Source organism: Zosterops lateralis (genome assembly GCF_965231275.1).
Source record: "Zosterops lateralis genome assembly, chromosome: 13".
Taxonomy (NCBI): Eukaryota; Metazoa; Chordata; class Aves; order Passeriformes; family Zosteropidae; genus Zosterops; species Zosterops lateralis.
In genome coordinates, this window is record NC_139773.1 from 6230119 (window position 1) to 6248597 (window position 18479).

At 42.4% G+C, this 18479-nt stretch overlaps 1 protein-coding gene across 1 annotated transcript in view; it reads right to left on the minus strand.

The window, feature by feature from the left end:
* CHRFAM7A (CHRNA7 (exons 5-10) and FAM7A (exons A-E) fusion) overlaps positions 1 to 17510 on the minus strand; it is a gene marked incomplete at its 5' end in the record, with an annotated part of 36778 nt that extends 19268 nt beyond the window's left edge. The window contains 2 exons of the mRNA XM_083870572.1: positions 16230 to 16369; positions 17456 to 17510. Of these exons, the coding sequence (XP_083726698.1) occupies positions 16230 to 16369; positions 17456 to 17510 (195 nt within the window). The remainder of the gene's footprint in view (positions 1 to 16229; positions 16370 to 17455) is intronic.
* Between the last annotated feature and the right edge of the window lie 969 nt (positions 17511 to 18479).

Genomic DNA, 18479 nt, shown 5'->3' on the forward strand with positions numbered 1-18479 from the left:
TCCATTTACAGTCTGAGAAAGTGTCAGGAAATTCTGTCACCTGTACAGCCTCAACTGCCAGAGTTGTTCATATGTCTAGACCTCATATGTCTACACCTCTGAACTTAAATCTGTCACTCTTGAACTTAAATGTCATTCCTAAATGCCAAAAAAATGACCAAAAATATTTAATCATATTTCGTACAATAAAACCCCCTTTTTAATAACACACTTTACTAAAGTTCAATATTTTTCCTCTTCTGCTCTTGTTTTGTGAACTACTAACCAAAAAGAACTCCTGAGACTTTTCATTGCAACCATTTTAGATCAGCACAATAGTAGGAAGTTATGCAGCATGTAAAATCAAATACTCTGCAAGAGACAGTGGCATTTTTAAAGCAAGAGAAACCTTTTGAGAAGCAGCATCTGTAAATGTATGACAGTGTTACTAGGCTGTGTATAACCACAACTAAATATACAACATACAAATAGAAAGATTTTAAATAAAGATGGCAATGTGCATGAATAAAGTCTACCTTCATGCACAGTCCTACCTTGCTTTAAAACAAAAAGTAAAATAAAAAAATAGAAATAATCACAGACCACAGCTAGTCATTCAGCACTTTTCTTCTCTATTTTATGCTTCATCACCTCCATGAATCTTTTACAAAACTATCTCAAGTGAACAACTCATTTAAATGGCGTCCTGGAGAAACAGGTCTCTAACCATTTGGTTTCAGAAATCCATTATTAAGCTCCACTGAATCTGTATGGTGAAGGCATTGCTGAGGATGTCAGCCAGGCAAAGCAGTAATTAACTTGCACTAGTAGCTGTTATTCTCTAGCTGCATAAACATTAATTTGGAACCTTTCTCAACAACCTGCTTAGTGTTAGAGCACTACAAAACTAGTTTGTATGGGATCTTTAATTCATGAATGGAGAAACAATCCTTAAGAGATCATTCATATCACCATGAACTAAAGTCTATTGAGAAGGGTTGCCAGTTCAGGGAGTGTAAAACCTACGTGTTTCTATTCCTCATAGACAATTTGCCATGAGATGGAAATACTGCCAGTGATAACTTATTGAACAAAGCTCAACAGCATTTTCTCAAAGCTCTGTGTGCTGTCCAGGTGAACATGACAAGGTCCTGTCAGGACATAATGCAGTGTCCTGGCTCAGCACCTGAGCAAGGCTGAGAGCCCCATTGCTGGGTGGTTTCTCTGCACAGCCATAACTGGCTCCTCAAAGGTGCAGAGCAATTCAGAACCCATTATGTTGTGGGAAGCCTGTTTCAGGACGATTAGCTGAATGCCATGCATTCCTGCATGGTTAAACCCTCAGTTAAACTCTCATTTTATTCCCAGTGTGATCTCTTTCTACACATGAATGGCCCCAGCTTCAAATTAGTGATGTTTCAAAAAGTCCTTTTCAGCAGCCAGAAAGAGATTGTACTGAAGATGAAGTGTTGCTGGTGCTTGAGCAGATGCTGTGCCACAGGGATCTGCTGGGAGGGCCTGAGCCCACAGCACAGGCATGGGAACTATTTTAGGAGTAGCAGGAAGGAACTCTACTATCAGTGCACATCACAGACCCAGGACAGAGAGCTGCCACTGAGCACTCAAAGTAGCAGAGCCGAGGGGGACAACAGACTTTTAAACCAGCTGTGCTGCTGGCAGCAGGATTCAGCTGCCTGCCACTGCCAGGCTCATGGCAGAGTCATTGCAGGTTGGCATGCAGGACACTCTGCAAGCATCTTTTGAAAGCCAAGAGTTATTCTGAAGTGTGATCTTTCAGTCAAACTTAGCTCAAAGAGCCTATTCTGAGAGCACTGACTCAGATGTGACTTGCACTGTGAAGACAAGCCCTAAATAAAGATGGCCCATGCTGTTTTCATGGTGTTTCTTTCTGTTATTTGAAGCATTTAGAGCCTAAAAGAGGGTTACGCACGGACTAAGTAATTTCCACTTGGATCACTATATTTAAGGTTCTATCAGTGTTTGCATCATAAATCCTACCATTGCTCCTCAGCTATAAAAACTTTACTGCCTGCTGAGTTTATAGCAGTGTTTTGAGGTTTTAATACTGTTTGTTGGAGCAAACAATTTCCAACATTTTAGTCATTATTGCATTGACTCATCCATCACTAGAGGAAAGGTTCTGATTTTAGAGTGTTTGTCACTCTCTGTGGCCCCAAGTGAAGCTGGTAAAAGGTGGGGCAGGGGACATCCTGCAGGGTTTCTCCCTGCTTAGGAGAGTTTTTTGGACACTGTTTTAAATGTTTCACAGCAAACTATATTAACACTCTTTTCAACAGAGTTGTGCAATACCTCCCCATAAAATGATGGATGGGCTTGAAGTGCTTCATAGAACTTCACCAATTTTGTAAACACACAACACTTTATGTGTTTTGAAAACAAAAACAAGGAATCATAGAACTTCACCAATTTTGTAAACACACAACATTTTATGTGTTTTGAAAACAAAAACAAGGAATCATAGAACTTCACCAATTTTGTAAACACACAACACTTTATGTGTTTTGAAAACAAAAACAAGGAAGCTCCTATTACAAACCCTTTCTGCTATAAAGGAGGAAAGAAAAATGGCTTCACAGTATAATCTGAGATGTTGGAGAATCTTCCCAATAGAGAATGAGACTAGATACTGCTTCATGTTGTTCAGATTGGTGTGGGTTTTCCTTCATACCAGCTGCTTTAAGTTCCTTGCTGTTCAGACAGTACTGGCCAAGTAGCCCTGCTGATGGAGAGGGAGGTCTCCTTGGCACAGTGGGGGGTGGGTGGAGGCTGCTTTGCTCATCCCTATCCTAACTGCAGTCAAGATCTGAAAGGATAAATGGCAAATTGCTACTGGACTGCATGTCACCTTATTTTGTGGCAGTGTGGTTATTGAAGGAAAAGTAGCTGACATCAGGAGACTTGAATGGTCCTTCATTCATTTTTGAAAGTAGAGGTAATAATTTCTGCAAGTCTTTGAAGGAAATTGCACTGTCTCCATTCTTCCAGTTCCCACTCCTGGTTTTGTCTGTTTTTCCATTTATACAATCCATGATCACCTTTGGAAATACACTTACCAGAGTCTCCAATTATCCTTCCCTTACCCTGTATTCATCAGAATATATAAAAGAAGAAATAGAAACTTGATAATGCTTTGTGAAAAGTGTTAGCCTACACATTATAAACTCTGTAATGACATCTGTAGACTTTCAAATGGATTTCAGCACTTGTAGCATCCACACTAGAAAAGCTACACAGCAGCTACAAGGGGGAAAAGAACTAAAATAAAACTGCATGCCTAGAGAGTGGCATGCACTGATATGCAGCATCTAGCAAGAAACACATATTTCCCAGGGACTAGCATAAGGTGATATCCTGACCAAAATCTATGAGCTGTAATTTCTGCATTTCAAATTTAGATTCTTTACTTTTTACGTGGTTGAATCTCACCTAAATGACAGAAAAAGTTATGGCTCTTTGAACTGGGATTCAATTACTTTGAACCTTAATAAAGACTTTGTAAGAACATTTTAAGGCATCACTTGTTACACCATAATACTATGCTCCTGATTGGTAACCTCTAGCAAAACTGAAGCTAATAATTGTCATCTGAAGTTAACAACACCCTGACAGCTGGTGAGAAACATGAAAGACACTTTCTTTACTGATTTTCACTTTTGTGTGCTTAAATGTCATGCTACTGAAACCAGCAGGTTAGTCAATTCATTAGCTCTTATTGTCTCAGCACTTGCTCATTAAACATTCTCAACATCTTCTGATCCACAATGTCAAATTACCTGGGCCTAATGACATTTCCCCCCCTCCCATCATTTAAAATCCTGTTATGTTTAATTTTTTGCTTCACACAGCTTGGGGTTTTCTTCCTGTTCCTTTTTAGGGTCATGCACTGAGCTCACTAAACTGTATCAGCTGAAAAAGCCTGAATTCCTACAGGATTAGTACTGAGGGGATGGGCTGGAGGGTAAGTTAAGCACTCATAAACTTGCCAGGTGACAAAAGATTGATGCTGTGTCCACACTTCAGGCAGCCATAATGGCAGGATGAATCCAAGATCCTCAAAAGTCATGGAGAGTAGTGAAAGGGCTGCACTTCCCATCCCTGCCCATGGTGCTGGTGCACAGCAGCTCCCTGTGGGGCCAACCTGCAGGAGAGGCCAGAGCAGTGTCTGCTGCAGCTTCACCCACCTGCAGCCCTGGGAGCACCATAGTGACCGCTCAGTCTTTCCACGCTAAGTCACCCTGGGGGTCTACTGCAAATATCCTCCCCATGTGCCAAGGTTAGAGCTAAACTTGTCTATTAAAGGTGCTCAGGGCTTCTTAGTCATGCAGGCAAAATTGAATTTTGCTCTCTTAGTGGTGAGACTAAAAATCAGTTACTTAAAAAAGCCATGCTGGTGCTTCTGCAGGGCCACTGAAATGAAGACTGCAGCTGCTGGCCAAGGACTGCCCCTCATCACCCATAGGTGTGGGCTGGAGTTGAGGCCAGTCTTGATCTGGAAGAATGCAGTAGAGGGAATTAAGGATTTTGGGGAGGTTTGTATAGGAATAAAAAGCCAAACAAAGAGTTGTCAATGTGAAGAGGGTTGTTCAAGCAATATAAAGATGAAGAATAAGTCAGTGTACGTGATTTGTGACATAAAAGATTGAAATTCCTGATGCCTCTTTCCCACCTGACTTCCTTTTCACCTTGAAAGGAATAGGCCTTCACTTCTCCAGTGGTTTGCCATAGACCTTTTATACAGTAAAATGGTTTTGACTCAGCTTGCAGCACGTATTTCCAATTATGCAGAAAATGCTGTGTAAACAGTTATTACCACTGCATAAATAATATTAATAATATTCCATGATCCAGCATGTGAGATTCAACATCAGGAACAGATGACAGAATGTTTTCTTAAAAATAGGTGGAAAACACAGAAGAATATTCAATAAAATGTCAGAAATTAAAACCATAAATTTTTACTGTTGCACCACAATTTTTGACACCTCAAACTTAAACACACATTTTTATTTGGTGTTTTGACTTTTGCCATACCAGTGATATTTTTGTATAAAAGCAGAGCTCAGGCGTTCATGACTTAATTTTGTAGTGGTACAGCCTCCTGCTGGGAAAGCCAGGCTCCTTCAAAACCACAGCAACTGTTGCAAACTCTTGTTCATCCAGAGTCTGAACAGCACAGTCAGGATGCTGTGCCAGTTCTGCATGGCCTGGCCTTGGGGTGTTCATGTAAAATGAGGGCCACTCCCTTTACATCAGCTGCTAATTTACCCCGATTCTGTTGGTACAAAGAGTCCCCTGGAAGCTTGTCTATTTTATTTTGTACTCAGCCCTAAGCAGTGATGTTACTGAAAGGTGAAGATGTTTAGGACATCACCCTCTTTCCCACATTCTTGCTAGGTAAATTTAGCCCCGAGGCACCTCCACAGCTAGGGTGATCCTTGCCTGACTCTTGCCACCCAACTCAGACTCTGCTCCTTCAGACCTTTAGGGATAATTGCAGCTGTGCTCAGGATTTAGTTAAGTACCTCCTGCAGCATTAAGATGAGTTTTATAGTGAAATCTCCAAAACTCAGCCTGAAAATATCTTCATTACTTGGTGAGCTTCTTGATCTTTGATTTAATTTTTTCTAGCTTTTTTTAAGCAAAGAATTAAACTATAAAGGCCAACCAAAATGTGAGTAGTTAATTAAAATGAAATTTGAAAACTTCTCTTCTACTGAGCTCTTAGGTTTATTAGATTTGTGATGGATGGCACACAAATGGCTCTTCATGCAATCTGCATTCTGGGTCTTTGCAATAAAGACTGGCTCAGGAGAATTGCTCCTGACTGGGAAAAGTGGAGTTTTGTTGATAGAGATAACACAGACTGGCACAGATTGCTGCCATTATCCATTTTGATTTTTTAGGAAAGATGACTTTGGACAGTAAATTTAATGCAGAACAAGGCAATAAATGGCTACTCTGGGGCTGAGATATTTAATTGTTATATATGGGTGTCCTGGTTTTGTAAACCTGAATACAACAGACAAGTATGCTTCTGCTTAGAGATAAAGTTCTGTGAAAGTTGAAAGGTTTCTGAAGTTAAAATGCTAAAAGAGTACTAGAGCATTCTGTGCTGCTGGGATAGGAGTAGATATTCATTTTTGGTGTTTTGAATATCTCTCTTTTTTTTCTTAAAAATAAGAAAAATACAATTTGAATTTTACCCTGGTTAAGGTTGAGTTTGGAGTATGAGATAAGGAGTCTGATTCTGGTTTCACCTAATTCAGGTGAAATCTGAGGGGGGTTGTTTGTTTTGCTTTATTTAATATTTGCTTTTTTAAAAAAAAATTAAAATTTTCAGACACTGTGTCTGAAAAAGGCCAGCATTTTCTCCACAACTCATCTTACATGCTTTTTTACAAAAAGCATTTGCTTTCTCCACAATTTCTTTATATTGCTTTAAAAGAAAGGCAGCTTACTCAGACCATACACAGGTCTCCCCAGACAGATGCAAATCCATGACAGCAAAAAGCTGCTGCATAAAAAGCATAAAAGAGTGACCTTAACTCTGAGCAGAGTATCTGTATGAGGAGCCTTCTCAGGATATAGGAAGGTCTTTGTGTTCCAGATATGCTCGATTAGGTCTGAGAGTTGTGCTGCCATTGGCTGCACCAGGGCTTTGTCCTGGCGATGGGCTGGAGAATTGGCTTTCACCGAGTTCCAGGAAAAAGAAGCTGAGATTTTAAATATACGTGAGAGCCTCCTGATGTACCATTTTTGTTACCATGGGGATGTAATTGTAACAGCAGTCTGTCTCTTTATTTTCAGTACATCATTGTTAACAAGAGATTGTATTTAGATATGAACGCATTCATCTTTGCAAAGACAAGCAGGGATAAGGCATATGAAATGAGCAGAGTACAGCATAACTAATCACATACATCAGCACATCTTGCGTGAAAAAAACATTTTGAAGAGCAAGTTGCATTTTTCAAGTTACCTTATGAATTTCTCTTTCTTGATTAATTGTAGGTTTCACTGAGTTCAATTTTTGAATATAGCATAGAGCTTAAAGTGCAGTTAAATTTCTTACAAGCGTGCAAAGTAATAACTGTCTTCTGTTGCTTTATTTACAAATAATTCTTGATTCAAGTGTATTTTGTAGCAGACTCCCGTTGAGAGGACTGAACCCTGAGTTAGTGTTAAATACTGGCTCTAGGTGCTGATTACCATTGCCTGTCTGACACAGATAGGTATCCCAGCTCTGAACACATGCTGGAATCTGGGAACTACCAACAGTACCACAAGATAAGAACAAACAGTAGAGCCCCCATAGCCCACCCATTACATGGTGTTAAAACCAGAGGGAATCAAAGCCTTTGAACTTCTTTTATTTTCCTAGAAGTTAGTTGCAAAACACTGAAATTGAAAGGTCAGGTCGTTACACTTAAATGTACAAGCAGACTGAAGTGGATGGAATTTCTTCAAGGAGAAGAAGAGAAAGTTATGAGAGAACAAGGAGCTGAACCCAAAGGTGTCTCTTCCTCTCCCTGTATGTGATCAGGGCACACAGCTCCAGCACCAGCCTGCTGCTGGTGTTCATCTATCCTACTTTTGTGAGTAACAGCAACAAAAATTTCCACACCTGACCAGAGCATATTTTCCATGATTTAGCATTAGCTGAAACCTTTGAGGAACACCAGAGCCACAGAGGCGTCTTACACAACCACAAGGAATAGCTATGTGCACTACAAATGGACATAGGTAAAGCCAACTTCAGAGGGTCAGATAGCAAAATGCTATTACTTATCCCAGACAGTCTCTCTAACTATACTACAGCCTACCTCCATCTTCCCAAGTATAGGAAAATTAAGCAAGGAGGAGTTGCTCTAAAATTCCTGTGATATATAACATTACCCATTACCTTGGATGTCTGGGTTCTCTCTTCAATCTAGGATACAGCACAGACATCACTATGGCAATTAAAATACTTCCTGGGGAAGGGCAGAGTACAAAACACATTGTTTATCCTTCTGAATGTCCCTGCAACTCTTGACACAAAAGTATTGCTAAGACACTTCAATAACTCAAGATGAATCATATTGCAGAAGTTCCAGTTATTCCTCTAATGGACACATTCAAGAGTCTTCTTTTAAGGGTCTTCATTTCCTGCTTTCCATGAAAATCCATACTGCCCCCACTTCTCTGATATGCCTGTAGAGAATCACTTACAAAGGCACTGAAAAACTGTGAGCTTAGCTGAGAGGAATACTTTGATGGAAATCAACCATATCTCTGTTTCTTCACAAATGCAACAAGCGTCATGACTGAAATGTCAGAACACCTACACGGTCCTTCAGGCTGCTTTTTCCACAGCACAAAAGAGCAAATTCTCCTCTGTGAAAAGATTATTTCTGTCTGTGGGGACAGAGATGGAGTGAGCACTCCAAAATCCATAAAAATGCTCATCTGAATTTCCTGAGCTCTGTCAGTGCTCATTACTTTTTCTCTCCTCATTCTTGCATTTAGTAGTTTTGGAGATGGTGGGTAAGAGGCCTCGTTCCTTCCTTCCTGCCTGCCTTCCTCTCGAACCCTAAACCAGCACACCTGTGTAGTTACTGAGAGTAATTAAGGGGATGCCAAGCACAGAAATGTGCAAACACTTCTGACTGAACGCAGAAAACAAGCCAATAAAAGTTCAAAGTAGCAGCCCTGTATAATTAACCATATGCGTGGGTCCCCCAAGTCTGCACATGGTTATTGATCATCTTCCCTTCAGGGGAGTTTTTATGAGGAGCACACAAAGAATGAGGAGACAGGATTATAAACCTGCAAATGTGGCTTCGCATCACTACCAGAAGATTTGGGAGAGATGAACTGGATGAATATCATATTCTTATCTTGCTGCTAATGAGCAGCAGCAGCATGGCTTCATGCCATGCTCTTGGTGCTTCACAGTTGGCTGTTGTTTAAGCCAAGGTTACCAGCCTTTCCTTTATACAAATCAAATTCTAGGTGCAGTAACAGGCATGAAAATGCAAGCACAAGTGAAGCTTAAATCTGAATAGACGTTTACTTCAGGCTGCTTCTGGTAATTCTTGGAAAATAAATATTTTAATTTTGAATAAAATAAAAATAAATTGGTTAACACCGTAAAGTAAATTATTTAAGTAATTTAAATTCTAAGTGAATTTTAAAAGATTTTTTTTCTAAATGAGTGCTTGTACAGATAGGCTCCCTGCTGCCTACACATTGTGAGCTCCTTCCTTCCTTCCTTCCTTCCTTCCTTCCTTCCTTCCTTCCTTCCTTCCTTCCTTCCTTCCTTCCTTCCTTCCTTCCTTCCTTCCTTCCTTCCTTCCTTCCTTCCTTCCTTCCTTCCTTCCTTCCTTCCTTCCTTCCTTCCTTCCTTCCTTCCTTCCTTCCCTTCCCTTCCCTTCCCTTCCCTTCCCTTCCCTTCCCTTCCCTTCCCTTCCCTTCCTTCCCTTCCTTCCCTTCCTTCCCTTCTTTCCCTTTCTCTTTTTTGTAACTCACAGATATATTTAGATCAGTTGAAATGTTTAGTAGTCTATTCAGGCTACTGAATATGGTGAAGAGTTCAGGAGAAACTGAAGAATTCACATCTGTATCAGCTAAATTTGAAGTAATTAACATTTGAATGTATTTATGTTAATATGCTGTTCAGAGATACACAATTGTTTGCTTCCAATCCATTGACAATACTTTTTTCAACTGCTGTCAGCAATATTGGATTTTTAAACGACTGGAAACTTTTGATAGCATGTGCTGTGCTGAGAGAAAAGCAGGCAGTGTATCCTCAGGGCTCTGAGAATGCAGCCCTGAGCAGAGCCAGAGAGCAGGGACAGAAATACCACCTTGCTTTAGCAGCACTTCCTGCCTTCCCTTGCCATCGTCCCCAAAACTGCTGCAGCACATTCCTGCCAACTTGTAGACCCACACAGATCACACTACAGGAGTGGGGCTGAGGCCGTGATGGTTACTTGGGAGCTGCCACATAATTCACCCAGCCCACAGCACCCTCCCACAGCATTTCCAAAAGCCTTCCCAGAAAAGAAATGTGTTCAGCAGGGGCAGCCACCTGCATCTGAACTCCCTTCTCGGGCATGTTGACACTGCAGTCAGAGGCAAATCAAACCCAGGAGGAGCCAAGGCAGGTCCCATCTCCCTGTGCCCAGAAGAAGAGGCTTTCCCAAGGAGCGGCAGGTTTATGGAGCATGTAATTGGTGTGTGTGAGCAGAAAGCAAACCACACACACAGGGCTCCTCCTCGGCTGGGACTGAGCCCGCAGCTCTCCCAGGAACGTGGCAACAGGGAAACAAACCATCCACCAGACACAGGACTGCAAATCCAGTTAGCACTTGTGCTCCAGGGAGCCAGATCCTTGGCCAGTGCACGTCAGTGCTGTTCCACTGGCCAAGTACTGCTCTTTCAATCTTCCCATACAAATAACTACAGACAGTAACAAGCTGCTCCATATTGGTCAAAATAAAACATGTGAATTTGTGTATCAAATAGTGACATCCTAATTGTTTAGTATTTGATCATGGCAGTCTTCTTAAAAAGGAGGAACAACTCTGAATATTACAAGGAGTATATTTATTTCAGTCTCAAACTTCTGTAATTAAAAGCTTTCTTTAAGACCAAGTATTATCCAGATCTGACTCCCATCTTGCACTGTAATTTTGTTTCATTAGCTGATTACTGAGGACTACTAATAATTACTGGATGATGTGACTTTGCAGATTCTGTTATTCTAGTAAAAGGCCCTGTGTAAAAGGCTTTATGTGCTGGTCCCTGTGCTCTGCAGCAGTGTCACAGAGGAATCTGTTTCCTAACACCTTATCCATGTTTTTCACAGGAGGGTTACAAGCCCTTTTCATCACAACCCACACAGAAGTAGATGTTTAGTCACTTTTTAAGTTAATGGGGCGTCCATACCAATGCAGTTAGAAAACAAAATATGAGGTACTGAGTTTTTATGATTCAAACTCATTATTTGTATCATGCAGAATAAGAAAAATGTCTGAGAAACTGCTTCACTTTACTCATCTTAGAAAGAAAACCCACACAAACAGAAAAACCCCAGCTGATTCATATTACAAAGAAGTTCCAAACATCTCTCCTGTGGAACCAGAAAGCAGAATAGAAGTTCTGATTTTCACATACAAAGAACATCTCTAATGTCCTCAAGTGAACTATTATCAGAAGGGTTTTTTATAGCTTTAGTAAGTCCTTTTTTCCTTCCTGCAAACTGTCTTTAATTAGTGTATATTCATTGCTTCCCATTCCATCCTACACATCGTCCTGTGTTTAAAATATCTTTGCAGATCTAACACTGTGTGAGGAGATTAGGTGAAATGCTGATGGAAGAGTTAAAAAATCCAGAAGATATTTAGAAGCATGGGAAAGATGGACAAATATGACAGAAATAAGGTTGTGGTATATATTTAGTATATTAATAGCTCACCACAGTAGGGTAGGGAGAGGTGTAGTCTGCTTATCAGAGTATTTTAGACTCTTGCCTGATCTGTTCTTCAGATTTCATGGAAAAATAGAATACTGTTTTCTGTTATAATCCAGTAACTTTCATGGTATTAAACTAACTAAAAATATCAGAAGGCATATCCCAGCACCTTTCCAGCTTTCTAAACTCTCAGGAATAAATTATGGTGGACTGGAAATGGCTGCAAGATAAAAGTGCAAACAGTTTCTCCCTTTAGCATGGTGGAAAAAAAGTTGAAGCAGCAAACTGAGAAAAAAATAAAGCTTTGAGAGATTTTTTCCAATGTACACAAATGAATGCTAAAATTAAAAGAATAATGCAGATTTGATGAGCTTCTGCCCCAGCCATTGTTTGCAAAGAGGCTGCTGAGGTCTGATAAACAGCTTAGGAACTTCATTAGCACCATTTTTCAATGAGCCTCTTGATTTGGTTGTTTTATTCATTTTTCCAGATTTAAATTTCTTTTTTTTTTTTCCCCTTTTTGGCGGGCAAGATGATTGTTTTTTAGTCTGTTTCTTTACAGAAACTGTTCTGCTTCTTTGAATGACAGCATAATTTATTTTTCAAAATTTCAAGATATTTGACATTTCTATCTTGCCCAGTGGGTCCAGGGTATTGGATTGCAACTACTGAATTGCTGATCTTTATGCAGAGGCTTTGCAAAGCCTTGCATGTAAGTCATTGTAGTCAGCTGGATCACTTCACTGTGTAAAACAAAACAAGGACAAAAGCCCTTGAATATATAAAACTAAGTCATGCAAGTAACCAAGGGCAATGTAGGATAAGCAAACTTTGACTAAGTTCACATAAATGTAAAAAAGTTTGCATGCTTTCATTTATCCTTTGGTCTGCACAAGTGAATTGAACAGCCTAAAGGAACAGGATTTCCCTTGAGATTCTGCTACTGTTCACTACATACAAACAACTATTCAGCGCTTTTCTTTCCCCTAACTAGAAATTTTTTAAAAAGGGAACAGGAAAAATGGGAAAATAAGCAAAAGCTGTTGTGTAGTAAATGATTTAATTAGCCAGCAAGTGTCTTTGGGAACCATGAAAGATTCCTCTCTAAATAGTGTTATGCAATTTAAGTGAGAATTTGAATATTCACGTACATAAGTAGCTTAATTCAGCTTTCTTAAATAAGTTATTAAATGTTGATTCTAAAAAAAATAACTAATTTATGATCAGAGTAGACCGAACTGGTCACACTCCTACCCACCAAAATGTTTGTCCGTGAGTCTTGTTGAAGTCACAAGCTATGATGGTATTGATCCCAAGTTTTGCAACTAGAATCAAAGCTAAAGCTCACTTGTGTTTCTTGAAATACATGACATGTTAAGTGAAGAATCAACACAGGTAGTTTTGTGAGCAGTTTAGGCTAATCTAAAATCAAAGTATTGGTCATGTAGAGAACTGACCCCTCAAAATATGATAAGGTGACTCTCACTCAGAGAGGCACCGGTGTGAGCCCAGAACCAAGAGAGATTTCTGCCAGTAGCAAAGGCTGAGATCAGCTTAGGACACTCCTAAAGTGCTGCCCCAAGTTCCACATAGAAAGCTGATAAAAATTCTAGATTCCAGCCAGAAAGCTGAAAAACTTAATATATTGAGAGTGAACCACTGACAGCTACTCTTAAGAACGAGTTCTGCCATGTGGGTTTACCAAGATTTCATTCTCTAGCTTTCTGCTATGTTATTCAGAAATATACACACCTTGTGTATATGGTCAAGAAATCTGGAATACTTCACCAAAAGTATATTTTTTATTATTATTATTTTCCTGAAGAAGAAAAGGTGTCTCATTTTTCTAGAACTGTTTTTTAATACTGCTCCCAAGTTGAAAAATAGGAAGTTATACTTAGATGTTAAGAAAATCTACCATGATGGTAGTTGAATACTGACTGCCCAGGAAGGTTGTGGAAACTCTTGCTGCCAAAGTGATCAGCACTTGATTGGACACAGTCCCGAGTAATATGATCCATTTATGACACCTTTGCAGTAGGGAGTGGACAAGATGACCTCTAGAGGCCCTGTCCAAACTAAAGTAAGATTGTGATTTTTCTACTCATTTAGATAGCAGTAAAAATTGTGTTTGATCACTCTGTACCTCAGTGTATTCCAGTTCCTCATGCTTGTGTCTCAGAGCAGTCATTTGCAGTATAAATGTGTGACCACTTAATTTCTAAGGTTTTGTCTTCTGACTTATGGGGATGAAACACCCTCTGATATGTTTCTTTTAATTGTATTAACTTACAGTTGATACAGATATGTCTATTGTAAAAATGCCAGGCTAGGCACAAACTTCCCCCCCTTAGGCTCACTGCATTTGTTTTTCTATGCCATTCACTATTCTGTATGAGATGTAGCAGAGTAGGAACAGCACTGCTTCTGTGTCTTTTCCTAGCATTCCCTCCAAACCAATAGGCAGGGGCTGATCTCTGATACTATTATTGGGATGGATGTTACAAGAGAAAACAACATTGTTAGAAAGTATTTACCTCCATAGAGTGTTTAAAAATGTGGTGGCGGTAATTTTTTCCAGTGTGGAAATTGTATCATATCATTATAGTTCAATAATCTGTTTCTCAAAAATGTATATGCTGGAAATTTTCCCAAGCCTAAGTTAGGTTAAGATTCCATGCCAGCACTGAAATACCAGACAAGCAAAAGTCAAAGACTGGTTTTATGTGCAGATTGAGGGGTGAGAAGTAAAGAAAAATAAATGTCTCTACATCCTATTCTTTATTTTTACTGCCATAGTACTGAAGCTATGACCATCCATTAGCCCCTCTTCCTCTCCTTCCACTAAGATATGCCTTAGTCTTTGTCTCTTAAGATTTTTCTTTTTGAAGTCCACTCTTTCAAACCTCTTACTTTCCATTTTGCATCCCATCTCTTCCATCTAAATTCCACCTCTTTTCCAAATTCTTTTGCTGTATCTCAGCCTACTAAGTACTCCCACTTCCTCTCTAAGCACTCCTTTGGTTTCCAAGCTCTCCTCTTCAGTCATGCATCCCCAAACTGCATTTTCTTCATGCGGCCACTGCTTTTCCTCCCCATTTAGAAACATTTTGTATAATTTACTATGCCAGCTTGTATTCTCATTAGACAATTAATTAACTCTATTTTCTAGTGAACTCCACTAAGCTGGGGCAATTGGCACTTACAGATCCCTCATTATGCACTGCTGATAGTAGCATGCATATTAATGTGCAATACCATTAAAAGAAAAACATATCTACAATGACGGGGTAGAAAATTTCTAGTTTTACTAGGACAGGTTAAAACCAGAAATACAAGGTAGGAAACATCCATTGTATTTAGAAATATTTCATATACCATCTCCCTTTTCCTGTCAGCAGAGTCAGAGTGGAATGGAAGAAACTTCACCTAAGGAACAGCAGCAACCAGGATCCAGCCTGGCTCAGTCTGTTCTGGCAGGGACTTGATGGATTGGCTCTGGAGAGGTCTAACTCCAATTAGACTCAGTGGCTATCAGCTGAGAAGCCATTAAAATGAATGTATAAACCACAGGAAAGTATGATGGTGACATGTTTTGTTTCTAGCTTGTTAAGCCAGTAATTGTTATTGCAAGTAGCTGTCATTCCCACCAGCATTTGCTTCTTGTTGACAATGAAGAAAACTCATTTGTTTTATAGCGTAAAGCTTAATTTACTTCATGGTTGGTTTCTTTCTTTGGCTGTTAATCCCAGGTCTTGGAGAATGAAATGCAGTGAGTTTTATGGCAAGCAGAGCTGTAACTAAACAGCCAGCACAAAAACGAAGGTTTCTGACTGACTGTGAAGGCTGATTCTTGAAAGGCACACAGGATCAAAAGCTACCTTTTAAATCATATTAGCCAAGACTGCCAGTCATTGACTACGCCCAGACTGGCTAGTGATCTGTGGATATTTGCTTTTCATTTTGTATGGGTTTAAATTAAATTTGACAACTCCAGAAGAAATTAACTCTGTATCTTGAACTTTAGGCATCTGATGGGACGATAATGGAATTTTGAGGTTAAGTACATTTTTAAGACTTTAACTTCCTTATTAGTTGTCATAGCTAGTTGAATGCAATAAAAACAAATACTGTAAACCCACTTATATGCTGAGTTCTATCCCTGTGCCACTGTGACAGAGCAAAGCTTAAATTAGTCATATTTGAACCCAAAAAGATCCTACAATGCATTGTACAAGTACAGCACAGGAGATACCAACCAGGTGTGGTTGTAAATACAGTAGCTATTTAAGCATATAGAATGTAGCAATCTTGTCTACATAGCAAAGGAAATAACATAGCTTGGATTTTGGCTGGGATTTCCTTTCCCCTCCATCTTCCAAAATAGGCAGCTCTTAAATGACCACCAGAAATCAAGAACTTTGGTTTTGCAAATCCCTCCCAGACTATACTGCTCGTTAGTTCTAAGGACAGTTAAGCATTTGAAAGGCAAAGTGTCCGTTTTGAGCTCCCCTTGAAATATTTTCTACTGCTAAACCTGTTGGGAATTTCTGACAAGAGATCTAAGAAAGAAGTAAGTCGTACTTCTTAAGTTTAGTTCTTTAAAGATGCAGATAAAATTTGGTATTGTGTCTTGAATTAGTTGTCCTTTTCAATTTCTTATAATCTTCCTTTGCTGTCTCAAATGTCCCTTCTAGGAAGGAAAAATCCACCCTTTAAACAGTTTCCTAGAAGGTTACAGACTTACCACATCCATAATCTGCATGAGGCTGAGAGTGAAATAGACAGTGAGTGGCTGGGAATCATTTGCAACTGGTCGCTCCAGGGGATTGTAATTTTTCAGCAGCTCCTTGTAAAGCTTCCTTTGAAACTCTCCTTGCAGGGACTCTTTGGGCACAGGAACAAAAAGATAAATAATAAGGATTCTACATCAGAAAAAGCTCAGGCATGCTTTTTCACTCCTATCAGATATTATGTGCCAATTATTACACCTGCTCCATTCCCAGAAAAAAAAGCCACTGTATTTCAAATAGTTCATTAGCTACTACAACAAAATCCTAATCACAAATGTTCATCCCTGCCTGTAAGGGGGATTACCTCTTTGATCATTTCTTGACTGGCCAGGAGTGATATATTCTAAATGCTAATGATGCTTTCTCAATGTATGCACCCTTCCAGCAGCAAGAAGTGATGGAGAGGAAAGAGTCCCTGTGATTTGACACCTGTCCTGGCATAGCTATAACCAGAAAAGCAGAACAGGGATACGGCTGAGAGCATCAGCAAGACAATGGAAGAAAAATGGCCACAGGTTAGACAACACTGCTCTCGGGCTGCCTCAGACAGAGAACTCTTTGAGGCAAGAGTTCTGCTTTGTTCTCAGTTCATGCAGTTATAAATGAAGTGGGTAGGGGGTTCCTGGCAGAGATGATAGGCACTACACTAATATACATGCCAACATTTGGGGATTTCGGTCCTTTTTACACTTCAAATCCAGGGAGGATGCTTATTCTGCCGTCTTTCTTTGGAGAGAAGGAGTAGGTCTACACGAATGGAGCAGAGCAGACCAGGGACAGAGACAATTTTCAAATGAAGAGGAATGTGCGACAGGGTAGAACAGGTGCTCTGGATGTGAGCCCTCCCTGTCCCACTCCAGACGGACTTCTCTTCCCAGTTTCCTAATCCTCAACTCCCCGCACAAAAAGCCGCAGCCTCTGTCTGCCCTGGGACAAGCACCGTTGACAGAGTTCGTTCCCCCATCCCCACCGTCCGTCCTTCTCCCGTGTCCCTTCCCGGCCGCTCCCAGCGCTGCCCGGGACGGGGCGAGCCCCGCCGCAGAGCGAGGCTGGGAGAGGGCAGAAGGTGACGGCCGGAGCCGGAGATCCGCCGTGCCGGGAGGACCCGGGGCCGCCGTCCCCGCCCGGCCCGCCCGCCCCCCGCGGTCCCGGCGCTGCCCCCGGGGCCGGCCCCACTCACCGCGCACGAGCCCCGCCGCCGCCAGCAGCCACAGCGCCAGCTCCTGGAGGCCCATCCCGGGAGAGCCGGCGCCGCCAGGGACGGGCACGCCAACAGCAGCGGCGGCTTCTCCCGCCGCCGAGCCCCGCCAGCCCCGAGCCGCGGATCGGGGCCGCTGGGAGCCGCCGGGAGCCGCTGGGAGCCGCCGGCGCCCCGGGCACCTCTGGCAGCTCGGCCCCTTCCTGCGCCCGCACCGGAGCTCACCCTACGGCGCCGCCGGCCCGGGCGGAGCGGAGCGGAGGGATGCTGACGGCCCGCCTCCCCGCCCTGCCTCTCGCCTGATGGATTTCCCTCCCTTCCCTAATCCTCGAGCGTCTCCGGGCCGGAGGGGAGGGAGCGGAGCCGCTCGCAGGCTGCTGCGGCAGCCGGAGCGATGCGGTGCGGCCGGGCGAGGGGGGCCCGGCATTATAGAGCCGGGAGCGGGGGCGGCCCCCTCCCCTGCCGGGCAGCCGCGCCCGCCCGCACCCGCTGCCCTCCCCGAGCCCCCGGCGGCACCGCGGGGAGCCCCGGCTGCTCGGGGCCGGGAGGGCAGCGGAGGGGAGCCCCGGCTGCTCGGGGCCGGGAGGGCAGCGGAGGGGAGCCCCGGCTGCTCGGGGCCGGGAGGGCAGCGGAGGGGAGCCCCGGCCGGCCCGGGGAGCACACCCTGCCCGCGCTGCCCCAAAAGCCAGAGGGCATCAACCACCCCCAAGCCCCCCACCGCTCCCCGGCCCTTCTCGGCACGGGGCATTCTCCTTCCCATCGGCAGCGGCTGCTGGTGTTGTGGGAGGCGTGAATTAGCCCGAAGAGCAGCAGAGTGCCCCGAGCAGGATCACCCCTGCCGGGGCCAGAGGGGCAGCGGAAGGGGAAGGCAGCCAGGGCACGGACCAGGGCAGGAGCAGTCCTTGCTGCCCTCAGCCAGAAGCTTGGCTTAGGTCACATCTAGTGGGGAGAGCAATGGCCACAATGATGTTGCACACATTGCTATTAAATCCCCCTCAGAGAGCTG